This window comes from Vigna umbellata, chromosome 7 (genome assembly GCF_029865625.1).
Source record: "Vigna umbellata cultivar VRB3 chromosome 7, Vumbellata_1.0, whole genome shotgun sequence".
Taxonomy (NCBI): domain Eukaryota; kingdom Viridiplantae; phylum Streptophyta; class Magnoliopsida; order Fabales; family Fabaceae; genus Vigna; species Vigna umbellata.
The window spans coordinates 23,744,932-23,763,200 of record NC_142171.1 but is presented as its reverse complement, the minus strand read 5'-3'; the positions used below and the strand labels follow the sequence as shown (position 1 = coordinate 23,763,200).

General features: G+C 31.6%; 1 protein-coding gene across 1 annotated transcript; it reads right to left on the bottom strand.

The window, feature by feature from the left end:
- Positions 1-14,149: 14,149 nt before the first annotated feature.
- Positions 14,150-17,908, bottom strand: LOC124831036 (universal stress protein PHOS32-like). Its single transcript, XM_047304920.2, has 3 exons — positions 17,020-17,908; positions 15,113-15,160; positions 14,150-14,402 (listed from the first exon to the last, which is right to left on the bottom strand). Exons 1-2 carry the CDS (start codon positions 17,693-17,695, stop codon positions 15,153-15,155), a joined length of 684 nt encoding a protein of 227 aa, XP_047160876.1. The 5' UTR covers positions 17,696-17,908; the 3' UTR covers positions 14,150-14,402; positions 15,113-15,152.
- Positions 17,909-18,269: the final 361 nt, after the last annotated feature.

Here is an 18,269-nt window from a genome sequence, read left to right as displayed (position 1 = left end):
TAGAAAGACGACACGACACATTGTTGGCATTGAGAAAAAAAAGTAAGAACAACCAAAACACTTAGATTCATTGGTTTGAAGTTATTTCAGTTTAACTTGCTATTTGAGTGTGTGTTCTGAATTTGCAATTGTATTAAATATTTGGGGAAAAAACTCATCTATAATGTACTAATGTCTCTAGTAAATCTCTATATATATCATATTTGTCGTTTATGAAAGAAAAAAAACTATTGAATTATTTTATTTGTGAAAAACGTTATTTGTGACGAGTTTATTAGAAGGTACTTGTAGGTTTTATTGAATTAGTTTTGAAATAGATTATATACTTTATGTGTTACTTTAGATGTGAATCAAACTAATTGTAATTGGTAAGTTTTAAATTGGTTTATTTTATTCACTTATGTTTTTTTAATATTTAAATTTGAACATACTAGTCTATAGAGATTAACAAATTATAATTATTTCGTTCACTCTTATAATCTAAATATACAATTTAAAAGTAAAACACTTTTTTCACTTATAATCTAAATATACAATTTAAAAGCAAAACACTTTTTTCATTTTATTGCTTACTGTTTCACCCATTATTTTGTGACTAATAATACGAAAATTCAATTCAAACTCAAACTAAAGATTTTAAATTACTAACAATCACAAAAATAAGGTAATTGTTCAAAGAAAAAAGATCTACCTATAAAAGACTTTCTTATACTCAAGTTCCTGAGAGAGTTTAAGAATATAAGATAATAGAGAAATGAGTATAAGAATGTATGTATTTTCTGGTGAAATATCATGTGTATTTATAGAGTTCTTAGGACCTATGAGATTTGTTGTAAAAATTGATAATATCAAGAGAATATCAAGTAATATAAACAAATATAACAACTTACGATATATATGATAATTAGTGAAATAATAACAATAATGTGATAACTTACTTGATATACTAGATAATTTGTAAATATATGGTATTGAAGAATAACATGACGTAATCAAACTACTAAGATTTGGTCACATAGTTAATATATGAAAATTTGCAGTAATAAATATATCTCAGAATATCTTTCAACCACTTTATGCTAGTAAAGTTGAATGGACCTTGTTGGACAACATCACTTAGCATATTTGTTGAGCAAGTATGTACATAAGGCCCCCAACCTCAGAAGTTTGATTAGCATATGAGGAATGTTTATTGCGAATGTAACTGGCCCTGGTCGAGTCATAGTCGACTTTACGTTTGCAGGTGGATTGGTCGTTTGGCTCAACCGTATGTGGTCGTCTTTGATCATGTTGAGGTATCTATTAACTTAATTTGTTCTTAACTAAGTTGTGGGTGGTTGTCTTTGACTTTATAGATGAATTCACCGTTTAACCAAGCTATGAGTAGTCGTCTTTGACCATGGATGTTGTCTTAAGCGCTTTGAATTATTGAATTAGGCAGGATTTGATGCCACTTATCTAAGCAAACTTTGTGTCGTCGATTTAGGCAAGCTTTGAGTTTGTTGCAAACTTAGGTAGGCTCGGGTGCCACCGTGGGGTCGAGGAAGCAAATCCAATATGGTAACCACCAGAAACATGTCGAGCAAGGTAGTTTTAGAGGAAGCATCTGAAGAACAACTCTTGGATCTTATGGAGATGATATGGAGAATAAGCATGGATATGGAAGAAATGAAGAAAAAACATGAAGAAGAATGCAAAGAGTTGTAGGCTCTAGGAGATGAAGACACATTGATAAGAAAACATATGAATAATAGGGGCCCAACCCCATCAACTCCAAACCAATCGAGGTCACCTAAACAAACATGTGCGAAACCTAAACAAACGGTCTAAGGAGAAAGGGAAGAGGCTAGTAGAAACCATAACTTATCCATCATAACCACAATAGACATGATCGAAGTACACCCGTTACTCGTTAATGGTAGGAATAGTGGATGCATCATCACTTGAGTTCTGGAAGATGCCTACGTTCAATAAGTATGATGGAACGACAAATTCGAATGAACTATTAGCACTGGGGTGATTCACCCTTCTGCCCGCAAACTCCGTTGATTATTTTGCTAAGCTTAGAGCAAAGTTTAGAGCTTAGTTCGCTACAAACCTCCAACACCTGATGACGTCCATAGTGTTGTTCGATAATAGCCAGGAAGAAGGAGAATCCTTGTGGATCTTTATGGACCGATATGGGAAGGTGACTCTCTATATTAAGAATATGAGTTTTGAAGTGGTCGTGTATCACATGGTCATTTCGCTGAGTCTTTTGTTGACAACTTATGCATGTAGTTAGTTGTAAATATAAAAAAATTAAGGCAGAAGGTGGCAAAATTCATGCAAGTATAAGAGTTGAGAGATTTAAGAAAACATGTTAGAAGGGAAGAGAAGTGAGACAATTAAGTATGAAATTATCATGATAAACAATATTAAAAGGTAATGGAGTGTTATTAAAATAAAAAACCTATTAAGAAACCTATAAAATTGATGTAGAGATAAAACATTTAATATTTTTAAATCTATCGTATTTAATGAATTTTATCTTAATTGAACAATAATTTGAATGTAAAAATGTCTTTGATAGATAATCAAACGGTTTAGACGAACCGCCAATAAGAAAACCAGGTAAAGAAAGGTTTTGATAAATTGAATTAAAAGAATATAATCGTATACCTTTGCCCTTGTATACAAGAACAAAGAATTTTAACCATATCAGCGAAGGCGAAATTATTTAGTTAGTTTTTTTTTTATAATATTTCTTGTAATGTATTTTTGTTATGGTCAGATTAATTATATTATGTATTAATAGATTATATACGTTAAAATAAAGTTGGTCACAAAACTATGCTATGAACGAGGAGGTATAGTCTGAGTTAGTCGAAGAGGAGTGCAGTGAGATTTGTTTTGAACAGAGAAAAATAAAAATAAAAGCGTGTGAGAAAATGCAACGAGAGGAAGAAATGTAAAAGTTCTGCTAATGCGTTACGACCAATCAACAAGCACGTCAATTCAGGAATAAATTTATAAGAATCTCTCAGTTCCAAATTACAAGCCATGCTTCATGTCTCACGTTTTTCAGTTGCAGCTGTGTTTTTCAATAATTGCAACTAACCTTTTAAAATATGCAATAACGCGAATCTTTTCCACAAACTGAACCTGTGTTGGTAATTTAGTCTGCTACATAGATGTAAGATGTGCACGAGACACCATTTGATGTACTTAATATCTACCCTCACCAACCGATAGTCGTACATGGTCAACGTCGTAACTGCAATGCCTACGCATAGCCACATTTTGATATGCTCTAACAATGGATACACTATTTTAAGGAAGATATTTTCATTTTTTTTATTAAATGTGTGGCCAGATATCTGGGAGTTAGTCTAATCCGCCCGAGATTAGTTGGCCGGATCACCACTACCATCATTGTAAAAAAGCAATAAACACTAATTAATTATTATAATTGAATCGCTTTGCATGAGCATGAACATGAACACGAATGATCCTCGATGCTGTGTAGAACAAATCATGGTTGGCTGGCGAGGCCGGCAATCACATCAAGTGGGGTAAAGCTGCTTTTTACATGGAATTCACCTTTATTGAAACCAGATACAAAAATCTCGTAACTAAAATAATAATAAAAAAGGAAAAATATAATAATAATAATAATAATAATATGTTAACAGTGGTAACAGAGGAAAAAGTTGTAGGAAGCTAGAAAAGGTATTTTAATAGCCTCAGGAGAGGTTGTGGCTGAGGGAGGTTCGGACAGAAAATCAACCAACCGTTCGAATTTAGAAGCAGGCATAGGACTAAAGAGGAAGCAACCTAGTCTAATCAAACATAACTTATGGGTCTTAAATTGGTGATTTTATTTTGGGCGATGTAATCAAGTCAGCCGCAGCCACAAATGGGAAAATGATAAAAGAATTACTCTTGTCTAGAAGGAACAAAAATTATACAAGAATAATAATAAAATAGTACTGATATCTAGATAGATATGTTATATTATATGTGTGTGTGTGTGTGGGTAGTGGCAGGGTTATGCATCTTGTGGTGGAGAATTGTTGGTTGTGTGAAGTGTTTTGGGTTGTGTGGTGCTGCTTTTGCGCTTTCTTTCTACTCGATTTTCTTTGATTTCCTTCGCCACTATCCACTCACGTCATTGACCATCGATCCTCATCTTCTCTCTCTCTTATACTTTGTTTTCCCTCCTTCGATCCATGCCTTGCAATTTCCCAACTTCCGCTCACCGGTTACCACGTGGCACGAAAACGACGACAGAATTTTTACCAACGTCAACTGTTTGAATTTGTACCACACTCTCTCTACAGTTACTTTGTTTCCTTCTTTTAGAAACCTTCAATTCAACCACGACCACGTCAATGCCCTCGTGATGATTAGTTGTTGGAGGATTGTTACCGTTTCATTATTTCTACCGTTGGATTTTTAAGGTTTTTTTATTCCCAAGTAAAACTGAAATATTGAATGCATGGTCAGGAATAAAGGAGTTTAGTGCATTTTTGGAAAGACAGTTACTTAAATATCGTTAATCTTTTTAGGAACAATTCCAATGTTCGTTCTGCTATGATGCATTGAAAAGTCAGAATTTTATTCTAATAGGTCCAAACGCATGTTTAAACTTGCTTTTCATGGATCCAATAATCTGATAAAGGCCTGGGAAATTTGGAGAATAGTGAATTATTAAACTTACTATTCACTAGTATATGCTTTCAAATTTAATTTCCAAACGACTAATTTTATAACTCGTGTGTGATGTACGTAATTAGTTCATAACGTACACCACAATTATTATAATAATATAATTAAAACAATTTTTTTTAATTGAATAATCATATCGTAATAAATTTAATCAGTACGATGATTTAAAAGTATTAGCACATATTTATGAAGAACGTACTTCAAAGAGTGAGCATCGAAGGTGGATGATGAAGAGTCAATACAACAGATAAAGGAATTTTACGTGAGAGAGTTGAGTCAACAGTCAAAGTCACTTGTTATATTAGTAAATTTTTAATATAATTTGTACTCCTAATACAGTTAATAATTTCGTATTAATACTCAATAATTTTATATCAATTAGAAGTTCAAATTAATGTAATTTAAATACTTCTATTTTATTGGTATCGGAACAATAATACTTATAGTGAATTAATAACGAAATATTTTATTACAATATAGTGATTGATTAAACAATATCATTGGTTAATTTAGAATCGAAACAATTTGATTATAAAATTAACTTAAATTTTAAGACAAATAAAATTCAATTTTATATAATAATTCAAGAAGTAAAACATATTTAATTTTTTGCCTTTATAATTAAGTTTTATGGTAAAAAAAAGGGTTAAATATGTTTTTAGTCCCTAAACTATTGGTCGTTTCTGGTTTTCGTCCCTCTTTCAAAATAAGGTACGATTTGGTCCTCATTCTTTAAAAAAACGTTCGTTTTAGTCCTCAAAATTTTGTTTTTAGTCCTCGTTTTAGTCCTCAAAACGTTCGTTTTTTCGACTAAAACGAACGTTTTTTAAAGATTGAGGACCAAATCATACCTTAGTTTGGAAGAGGGACGAAAACCAGAAACGGCCAATAGTTTAGGGACTAAAAACATATTTAACCCTAAAAAAAATGCTTACAGGTAACAAAATAGAGTTTCAAAAAATCATTACTAGAGTAATGACATCTATATCCCAGTTAGGTTTGAGACCCGAGAAAATTGGTATTGTCAACGGTTACATGTTTGTATAAGAAAGATATACAACTTGTTCCAAGATAATTATTTATGATTAGACCAACATTTTATTCTCATCCAAGAATTCGTATAACTTTTATTAAAGATTAATTTATATCATTCCATATCTTTTGATCAAACTATATTGTACAGTGGGATTTAAAGTTCCTTTACATAAATATATACAGAATTTTATAGTAATCTAAAATAATTTAATACTTATTTTATTCATTAAAATTATGTAATAATACTTTTTAAAAAATATTACCAGAAAAGTTAGATATTTGAACGGATTTGTGGACGTAGCTTATGCAGTTGACCTATGAATTCAAAAGGAGAGGTCCTATACACATGAAAATTTGAGGATTGATAGAGTTGGGAAGTGGATAATCCAACCTATCTCGTGTTTATTAACTGTCTCTATATATAAATTATCATTTAGTAAAGCTACCTAAAATATTTATTAAGCTGACTTTTTACTATTTTATAACACTAAAGATAAGATGGCTAATAATTTGGAAGATAGTCACTAGATAAGACGTTAGGTGAGGAATGCTTCCGTAGCTATTACCTAAGTCTTTCTGACTTAGAAAAAGCTTACGTAGTTCTTACACTTTGTCGTTCGGTGAGAATTCCTTCCATAACTCTCATGATGTCTTTCCGATCTAGGAAACACTTCCGTAACTCTTAGAGTTCATTGATCAGTGAGGAACGTTCCAAAGTGAACTCCAACGTGAGCGACCTCTCTTAAGCTCACAATAATCCTTATGCACCTCTTCCAATGAAGAGCTTGCTTGGGCTTGGGGGGCTTGTGTATTGTGTGACTCAACCAAAGATCAAGCGGTCGACCCTCCAACAAGAAAATGACCCACCGATATAAAATAATCAATAATGACAATTAATCTGAGCAATAATAACAACTAATAAGTAGTTAATGAGAATAATAATCATTTATTGACAATTAATAGAAATAATGTCATTTATTGATGATTAATGAGTCAAACTTAATAATAAGCTCATTATAATAATTTATAAATATTTGTATAACAAAAAAGACAGGAAATTTAACTATAATTACTAATGTTTATTGTAAGATTATTATGCAAAATCACAAACTTAAGCGTGGAGTGTCTTCTGCAGATACCCTTCCCCACGGCTAGGATAAAGAGAAGAGAGAACAATATAACCTGAAAGATGGGACGAACAACTTTGAATGCTTTGACTTAGAGATCTCAACCTACCTAAACAAAATAAATAATTTTTTGTTGGTAACCTCATTTTGGATATTTCAAGTAATCCTCACTTAACATCTCAAAATACAAATTGCTGACCATAATATATAGTACTACCAATATTTGTCTTTTATGATTTCTTTATATAAATTAAGAATAAAAATAAAGATATTACCTTTTAAAATATTGTCACTCCTTTTCTTAATGTATTATTTTGGTTTAATTGCTTGCTTTGTCCCCAGTTTGGCTGCAACATGTTAAGTTAGTCCACCATTTTAAAAAAGTTTCAATTACGTCCAAACTTGGTTTAAAAGTGTCAATTTCGTTCAAACGTAGTAAAATTTGCATCAATCAAGTCCCTTCCGTTAATTCTACAGAAACGGACGTTAATTTTTTTCTCTCTCCTCTGCTCCTCTGCTCCTCTGCTCCTCTGCTCTGTTTCTCTGCGCAACAGCATACCCTCTCTTTCTTTTGAATATTTGCATACACTATTATAATAATATATGCAGAAATCCAGTTTGAGGCTTGGTTTTCTCAACTGGTACAAAAAGTCCGTGTATGCTTTTGAATGGAAGACAATGTAAATTATGATCTTATTCATTGAAAGTAGTGATGAAAAATAAATTAGCATTGGATAATAATCCGTTCTCACTGGATAGGTATTAACTAGGAATTGAAGGGTGAGGTTAGAAGAAAAACGAGTGAGGTAAGTAATACATAAAAAGAAATCCACAAAGTTTTAAGATTGAAAATAGTATTAAACATATTTATTATATTTGAGTTGGCTCATAATTTGAAATTCATTAGATCCACATACAGTGACTATCCTTTAAAACCTTTATTCTTATAGTTTAAATAACTTTTTTTGCTACGATGTCTCTACTGATGTGAATACAAAATTCAATTTCATAAAATTAAATTATTTTTATATTTATATCTTTTTTACTTTCTGTCATATTAAAAATATTACTCTTATTTCTGAGAATTCAATAACGTAAATCCTTAATTTAGTAACAAAAATAAATATACTTATTTGTATACTTTCTTGTTTCTAGCATAAAATTTATATAAATTATAATAACATTAAAAAATATGTCATTTTGATATTATTTTTATTAGTTGTTATCGTTCGTATTTGTGATAAAAAGTATTTCATCAAAATTTAGAAGAGTATAAAAATGAATATTAATATATCCATTATTGAGAGAAAAGGAATAAAACAGAGATATCATAAACAAAAATAAAAATAAAGATAAAGATACGTACGAAGTTTTACGGGATTGGGTTACTATTTCATTAATCCTCAGCGTTGAACGTTATAATCTTGAAACATAATAAATATTCAAAAGAAAGAGAGGGTATGCTGTTGCGCAGAGAAACAGAGCAGAGGAGCAGAGGAGAGAGAAAAAAATTAACGTCCGTTTCTGTAGAATTAACGGAAGGGACTTGATTGATGCAAATTTTACTACGTTTGAACGAAATTGACACTTTTAAACCAAGTTTGGACGTAATTGAAACTTTTTTAAAATGGTGGACTAACTTGACATGTTGCAGCCAAACTGGGGACAAAGCAAGCAATTAAACCTATTATTTTTAGCTATTGTAAATATGAAATACTGATGCAATTTATTTGTAGACAATAAACAATTAATATTTCATTGGAAACTGATATATCTATATCGACTTAAATTAAAAATAATAATTTCTTTTATTCTTTTTATTGGATAGTGTTGTCAATAAAGACAGTCTTTGTTTGTTTGTATTGTAAATGCACTATTTTATTTAAATAAAAATATATACATAAATTAATATCTTTTTAAGGAAAAACATCAATCAATTTAAATTTAAAACTAAACAAAATTGTATTCATTTTAAAACAAAAAGAAGACATTTTGTTCTGGATTATAGTAATTTCAAAAACTAAACAAAGAACCGAAACAAAAAAAAATTGGAGAGACAATTATGTTTTACAAAAATATTCTATAATCCTTTTTTTCAATTTTTAATGTGTGTTTGATGAGATGAATAAATTATTTTTAAAAATTTATTTAATTGATAAATAATGGTTTAAACTCACGGATGATCCTCGTGTTTGTATGAGAATCTCAGTTGAGTTCTCATATTTGAAAGGTCTCAATGGTTCATAATATTTGTAAAATTGAACTAATTTTACCCTATCCGTTAAGTTGTCCCCGGTGTGAAACTGATGACGTGTTTATGCTGATATGCATTGTTTAATTAGGTGAAATTTTTATTTAAATTAAAAAATTATGACATTTTGTTGCACCGCATGCGAGAATAGGGTTTCGCCTCTTCTCCCCTACCGCGCGCGTGGAGATTCATGGTTGTTCTTCTCTTTTTGCAATTTCACAGATGATACATGTGAATCAAACTTATGGTGTAAATTAGAAAAGCTTGATGAACAAATTTTGCAAGGAATTTTCTATCGGTATTGCGATACGAAGGTGGAGGCTTGGTGGTCGTGGTGCTGCGGTGGTGATGAGATGATTGCGCAGGGTTCGCAAGAGAATTAGGGAACACGCTATTGGTTTTGCTGTGTAGGTTTGTGCGATAGTGGAGATGAAGGAGACGAACACAGTGATAGCGGTGCATGGTAGCGACGACTTGCGATTGGGGTTTTTCTGATTATAGGTTTGTGTTGATGGTGGGGAGAGCACGATTCTGGGTTGGTTTCTGGTGGCTTCGAGTTGCGAAAATGGTGATTGGCCGTGAACATGGGGCTGCACGATTCAGGAGAATGCCATGGAAGAGGCTTGCGATTTGGCTCGCAAAGATTATGGATGCGTTCATGGATATTTGCAAATCGTAGCGGCCATGGAGGCGTTGTTGGCGTTCCGGTGATGGTCTGTTGCAGTGGAGAAAATTGGGTGGTGGCGTGAAGTCTTGCGCGGTTGATGGCGGCTGTTTCCTGAGGCAATGACGGTGATGGTGGCGGCACCCTTGCGGCACAGCCGCAAGGGTTATGAAATTATGATTTTTGTGGAGAGGATGATGGTGTGACAACAAGGGTTATCAAATTCCACATCATTATTTAAAATTTATTTCCACGTAATAAGATCACACATATCAGAATCACCACATCAGCAGACTTTAACGATGTTTAGGATAACTTAACGAATAAGGTAAAATTGGCTCAATTTTACAACTATTATGACCCAATTGAGACAATTTCAAGTATGAGGACTCAACGGAGATTTTTAATAATATTTTAATCGCATATTCGTTTAATAATTTAATAATATTTAATTTTTTATACCAACCGTATATTCGTTTCAATCGTATTATTTTATTGGTTTAATGTCTCAATAGGTCCCTATTTTTGTTCAGAATTTGAAATAGGTCCCTTTATTTTTTGGCGTCTCAATTGGGTCCATATTTTTGTTAATTTGATGCAAATAAATCCTTTCCGTCAATTTCATCAAACAGCGTTAATGAATGTGTGACGTGGCCTGAGGACAGTATTGACACGTGTAAGGCCACGTCACACATTCATTAACGCCGTTTGATGAAATTGACGGAAAGGATTTATTTGCATCAAATTAACAAAAATAAGGACCCAATTGAGACGTCAAAAAATAAAGGGACCTATTTCAAATTCTGAACAAAAATAGGGACCTATTGAGACATTAAACCTATTTTATTCAACTTCTTATATATAAAAAAATTTAATTAGTAAAAGACTCGTAATTTATTAAATAATAATAAAAACTTATTTTATTTAAAGATGTTTATTTCTTTCTTTTTCTTATATAATTTTCTATTATTTCATTGTTGTTGGATTTATTTAATATTTACAAACTATATCTTAATATTTAAAATGTTTTTTCACTTGTTACAATTTTTATTATACATTTTTTCTTTTAGTTTTCTTTAAATGAAGTATTGCATTTGGTCACACATTTAATGGTTTCTATACCTTTTTAACATATGTACTTATTGATTATTTTTTCATCATATAAAAATAGTTGACTATTAATTTCAAGGATTCAACAATATAAAATTTTAAATGTTTCTCATTATAAAATTGAATCATAAATAATAACATCTTTTGTTTGTTGTGATTTTAATTTTGTTGTAAAAAGTTATTTGAATGATAATTTAAATAGTAAAGAAACAGCACAGATATACCATAATCAGATAAAAATATAAATATGCATGAATTTAGACTTTAAAAATAATAATAGTAATTGTTCATCCCACTTTAGTGTCATTCCTATTGTAAAAGGCAATTTATAGGAAGTTGCTCCCTCCACCACCACCAACCACTCCCTGCACCTCCCCATACCTAATTTGTCCTTCTATAAAACGGATGTCAACATCCGTTTCACCTTCAACAGATGTTAACATCCGTTTAATAAATTTTTAAAAAATATTTTATTTATTATTTAAATAATAATATATACATTAAATAAATAATAATTATTTTATTAAATAAAATAAAATTAATTTATAAATAATTAAGTAATAATTTTTAAAAAATTAAATAACATTTATATATTAATTTAAAATATAAAAAATTAAAAACAAAAAAACAAAAAAGGTAACGGATGTCGCCACATCCGTTAACGGATGTGGCACATCCGTTTTAATATATTTATAACAAATTTTTTAATTATTATTTAAATAATAATACATAAATTAAATTTAATAATAATTATTTTATTAAATAAAATAAAATAAATTTATAAATAATTAAATAATAATTTTAAAATAATTAAATAATATTTATACATTAATTTAAAATAAAAAAATTAAAAAAAAAACTAAAAACCAAAAAAAAAATGCAACGGATGTCGTCACATCCGTTAACGGATGTGGCACATCCGTTTTAATATATTTATAACAAATTTTTTAATTATTATTTAAATAATAATACATAAATTAAAATTAATAATAATTATTTTATTATATAAAATAAAATTAATTTATAAATAATTAAGTAATAATTTTAAAAAAATTAAATAATATTTATATATTAATTTAAAATACAATAAATTAAAAAAAAATAAAAAAAAAAAAAATCAACGGATGTGGCACATCCGTTGAAGAATTTTTTCTTCAACGGATGTTGACATCCGTTGAAGAAAAGAGGTGGGGGTGTAGGATATTTTAAAATATAAAAGATAGTTTTGGAATTTTAGAAAAATGTGGTGGTACAGGGAGCAAAGTGGGGTGGTGTAGGAGCAACACCCCAATTTATATAATAAGAAGCCCAATTAAGAAACCACAATGAATTGGACCGGCCCAATTTATTCTGCGAGGAAAAAAAATATGTTACTCCTAGTCCATTATCAACCATTCCTGTTATAACAAACAGAAATATATATTATAATTAAGCTAGAAGAATGGCGTCAAATGATTTTTTATTTCTAAATTGTAAATTTTTTTCTACCAAAAGACCGATACTACTTGTATTGAAAATTTGGAAAAAAAAAATGTATAAAAGGAGAAAAATAGTTTAAGGTCAAACTAATTAGGATTATAGTTTTTAATTTCTTGCTCTATTCTTAAGTGTGTCGATGTAGACTAAATTTCATATTCTGTAAGTTTTGTATCTAAATAGAATTAAAAATAATAATTTATTGAAGAGTTATTTACATGGTTTAAAATAGAAATTATTCAAAGTATTTAAAATCTCTAGTAAATATCTTTAATTTAAGAAAAGATGTTAGTACTGTTTGATTTAGAGCTTAATTTATGTGCAATAATAAGGAACATATTTTTATATTGCAAACTAATTAGAAATTGTAATAGCGTTGACTTATAATTGAATGAAAACATAGAACTTTTAAATTTATAATTGTATTCTAGTTTCTTCTTTTTTCAGTTAATTATATTTTTAGTTTCTTAAATTTAGATTTTCTTTTATTATTCAATTTCTTTTCGATTGATTGAGCCTTTTTCTTGAAAAATATATAGTTAATTTTGTCATAAGAAAATAGTTAATTGGTCGGTTATTATTTATTGCTTTATTCAAATGAGAAAATGCTTTACCCAAAACCTGGTGTCTTATATCATAGAGTCTTGGTATTACTTGGGACCACGACATAATAGATGCTTTTTTTGGACAGAGAACTTACACATCGTTCAGATTTTTGTAAGAAGGGATCAACAGTCTGCACCTGCCTGGTTCGTTATTGATAAGTCTATTGTTTTTTTAATTGAAAGGGAAACTAATAAGATTTTCATGTTCTTACTAGTATTAGGGTATGTCAAACTTAGTCTCTTCTTTATTGAAACTAACCATGATTAAGAAAGGCAGAAGAAAAGCAGAAAATAGAAATAATCAAAAGGAAGAGGAATTGATATTTTTTTATACAAACTAAATTAATGACTTAACATTAAACAATGATGCTTAACTAGTTATATAATATAGTTAGTGAATCATGGTAATATTATTCCTCTGCCAATTTCTGTTTCTGATAATGGTCGACAAATATACACAAAATCTCACACTTTCTCAAACTCACCCACGTATTCATCCTGATTATGATTCAAGAGTTTCAAACCAAAGGGAAAGAACAATGGGCTTGCAACACAGCTGCCAGCAATTCATACTGTAAATTTGGTAGAAGAATGCTTTGGTCCAATAATAAAGTCTAGTTTTCGGCTTTTACAATTTGATTACAATCCAACCCTGTTGTGAATCACTATTTAAAAGCATGGACAAGTCCGCAGGACCCAAGTACATACCTCTGAATAAATACATCAGACTTCTAAACCTTGAGTGTACCTCATTGAACCGAATCATTGTTTTACACTCAGAAAAATAAACCTCATTGAACCTAATCATAATTTGAGAGGTTCATGTAACTAAAGGTAATCAACAGAGAGTTTTTCTAGAGTTCTTGGATATGGTATATTTAGAAGTCACTATGTCAGCAAATGATTCCTAATTAGTAGCTTGTTCACATCAAGTTGGCCAAAACTGTGTTCATGGTTCATGAGAATTTCCCCTTTCACCAAACTAACGTTTTCTTTACGTGGTGAAATAACCACTCACAGCTTGATCTCTACACTGTTAATTTTAATTTTTAATTACAGTCAAACATCAAAACACAAACAGCGTGATCCATGCAAATATTGTTTAGTTTGGGGTGTCCAATTTCCTTCAACATAATTGAACTGGAGTACCAGGATAAAAGTAAGACAATAATAAAATTAAACTTTTTGTTGTTTCTTAGATCTATCATTGGTTTCCATGCAAGAACCTCCAAATCAAATGTATAGTAGAAAAATAACATACACAACCCTGCGCCAATGGGTATTGAAGCAACGTAATAACAAACTTGTACAATAACATACACATGCTAACCAACCAAATATCTAATTTACAGTGTATAGTTTGTTCAACCAAAGAAGATACTTTTCAAGTTCAATAAATTCTTCTTCATATGACACAAGCCTGGCTGAAAGCAGAAAAAAAAAAATCAATGGCTGCTAATTTGAGTGAATATGCTGCGAAAAATAAAGCGGCTTACAAGGTAATACATTTATTATGGTGTGCAAATTTTCATAAATGAAATCCATTATTGCTGTCAGTGAAATAAAATCAATACAAAAGTATGAAATTGACATCATTGGTTAATTTTATCTTTAACATTACAAATTTGGTTCCCAATGTTAGAATCTAAATTGAACAAGAAAGAAATGCCTGATAGTTGTTAAAATGGAACACTAAAATAACTTATAGTTTCCAAATTCAAGACTAAATTGACGGTAATTATTGAAGTCAACAACTAAATTTGCCTTTTCTTAGGTTAGGACCAATTTTATAGACTGAATTGCTATTTTGGTGGTAAAGAAAACCTGATTCAGAGTTAATGAACTTATAGTCTTGTATAACATTGGGGTTGTGATTTTCATATTCCTAACTAATTTATTTTTTGGAAGATAATGTAGAAAGAAGAAAAAAAAAAAGAACTGGGAATACCACTCCCAATCACTTCCCTCGTCCAGGTACCCCCAGTAAAAGTGCACAGAAAGTAACAGTTATCAATAGGTGTTACTATTCATTTAATATAGGATTTAATCCAATGGGAATCAATTACTGCTTGTATTCAAACTTAAATAAGGATAAAATGGTAATTGATAAATTGCTATGACATTCATGTATTACCTGAAGTTAGTAGGGATATAGACATTGCTCTATACTCTCGTTATGCATCTGTTCATACACCAAAAATAAGCAGGTTAAATAAGAAAATAAAACTAATCAACTAGTAATAAGATACTCCCAACTGAAGTAATAGGTGAAATCCTACAAGGTTTAGGTTATTTCATTATTTGATGGTCTCCAAACAGCAAAAAGTATTGAATTTTTTTAATAATTTCAACAGCAAGTTTGCTAATCTAGAACTAAAAAAGGACTAGGTAGCCTCCTTGACAAAAACAAGCTATATTGAAAAGATAAATACCCATATTTTGGTTTGTTATTTCCTTTTGCCAAGGAATTACTTTAGTAACTCTTTCCTTTAAAACCTCTCAAATCCAACATTAGCCTTAGTGTGTACTGGTGAAATTTGCCCCTTCTATTAGGGTATGCCAGCCTATGAGTGGTCCCTAGGCCTAGAGGTCCTGGGAAGTTATCTCCCCATTGCAAAGCATTGTGGGAAAAGTGGGTAGCATATGATGGATAGTTGTAAAATCCAGTCCGAACATGCTCGGATTGGTTTAGTACCTTCAGCATTTAACTTGAAGAATTGAATTGTAGTACTCATACATAAGAGAATAGGTGAGCAGGATTATAAGCCTGAAGGATATGTTTTCAACATAAATGGTTAAATGCAACACATAACAAGTGATAGGAATTGGATTGAGCCTTAGGTAAATATATTTAGTGTCAAATATCATCATTGACATTCCACACAATGAATCAAACCATTCAAATTTGAGTAAACTAACTGCATACAAAACTTAACTTCAAAAGTTGATGATAACAATCTGGCCCATTACAAATACTTCCATGCTTTTGAAGCACAAGTATCATCAATGTTATTGCAGCACAGATTCAGTAGTAACAATATACTTTTACAGCTTGGCTTAATTACTAATTTAGTTCCTACAGTTACAAAAACTTTCAGTAAAACATTTCCTTTTAACCTTTACACATAATTTTGGATTCTATTTAGTTGTTGCACATGTCATTTTAACCATGTTTGGTTCCTACTGTTCATGGTCTAGGTTAAAAACCTTACATATGGATTACTCACACAGTTGTTGAATCTTCGTATTACCCAAATTACTTTAAATTTGGATAAGGAATGGTTTTAAATGTCATACAAGACTTTTCTATTATTTATGCTGTTGTGTCAACCAGCAAGCCAGTTCTCTGATATATGTTTCAGATTTCCTCCTTTATTGCTTCAGCACGGAAGTTACAATGTTTTGATTACAAAATTGGGTCACGGTTTCCCACATTTAAGAAGTTAGTAGTTATGGCTTCCATGTTTTTAAACAAATGGACCAGGTTTCTCATGTTTGTAACGTGTGTGTGGGTATCAAGAAAAAACCTTGACAGGGAGCTCCGTGGAAAATAGAACCTAAACATGAGTCCTGGATTGATAATTTTTCCACAAGTATTTATAAGGGCCAAAAAAAAAAACTAAATGAATTGAACTTCTTTTATAAATGTATGGTTGGATAAGTTAAATTTCATGCTCCTACAAAATTGACAAATTTGATCTTAGTTTATCCGAGAAACTCACATAATTTTATCTTCTTATTTTCTCCTCAGACAAGTAGTTATTATGAAGATATCACTCAATCATAATCATAATATCATAGATACTTTTGACATCGTTCACTAATCTCTAGTCAATACGATAACTTAGACAAATACCAAACTTGACTGAAGAAAGTAGCATGCATATGTAAGTAGTATCCAATACTCAATTCTCTCTGTTACCAATGCTACACGAGTAAGATGATTAGTCAAACCAACTATACACTATGCAATGTTAAGTCATAATACCGAAATTATGATGGTTACTGTGAAATAAAATTATAACAGGGTGAAACCCAAACCTCTGTGCTCATCGGAAGCATCATGATACACCTCATGCTCCTCCTCAGGCACAGGTGGAAGCTCCACCTGTTCCCCAACCAGAACATCACCGCCGTTACCGTTGCCGCTACTACCGTTGTCGTTCTCCTCGGGGTAACGCACGACCACAACGGGACACACGCAATGGTGCACGCAGTAATCGCTGACACTGCCGAGCCTTCCTTTGGCGGCTCGCTTGGACGCGCCGAAGCCGCGGCTTCCCATGATGACGGCGCTGAGCCCGAGGCGCTCCACTTCCAAACACAACCTCTCCTTCATGTCGTGGTCCTTCACAATGTGGATCTTGAACGGTATCTGCGCCTCCACCAGCGGCTGCGCCACGTCGCTAGCCTTCGTCGACGTAAAGTTGTCGAAGTCGTCCTCCAGCTTCTGCCGCGACTCCTCATCGCCGCCCTCCTCCGCCACACTCAGATCCACCGAGCCCCAGTCCGCGCCATACAGGACGCTCGTGGGACGCACGTGCAGAAGGATCACCCCGTCGCCCGGTCGGAGGTAGTTCTGCACCGCCCACCGCACCGCGTAAGCACTCTCGTCGCTCAGATCCACCGCGATCGCGATTTTCCGCTGCGAACCGGTCACGAGCGCGAACCGTGGGGAGAAAGTCGGAAGCTGAGGGTCCGGTGATTGTGGATTCATTGCGAGCGAATAACCGGAGAGAAGAAGAAAAGTTGAAGGTCAATGCAAAAGTGATCAAACTTTGTGAAATTGATTTTGAACAATTGATTTATTCACGGACTCTCTGAAGAGAGGTTTCTAGAATTTCTCAGTTATTTTTTCCCCTCACTGTCTTCAAGCGTCAGCAGAACCCACACTCTGTTCTTTGAAACTGGAAAGTATAGTGTGTGAAAGGGTGCCTTCGTCTTTTGACATCGCTTTATGTTTCTTTTTGGATTAAAGTCCCTATTTCTTCCTCATCTAATTGGTGACTAGATTGTGCTTAACTCACCTTCTAATTCTGTCAAATTTATGTCTCAATATCCACCAATTATAAATAAACCATTCAACTTGAGGTCATTTTATGTGCAAACTTTTTTTTTAAAAAATTCTCTTATAATTTTTTATTTTTAATTATACACTAAATCCGGTTAATTATGTTTTATTTAATAGTAGAGTTTGAAAGCTATTTTTATAAAAAAAAACCAATTTAATAGTAAATGATAAAAGCATAAAAAATGATTTTACACCCAGTATACAGTTAATTTATAAAATA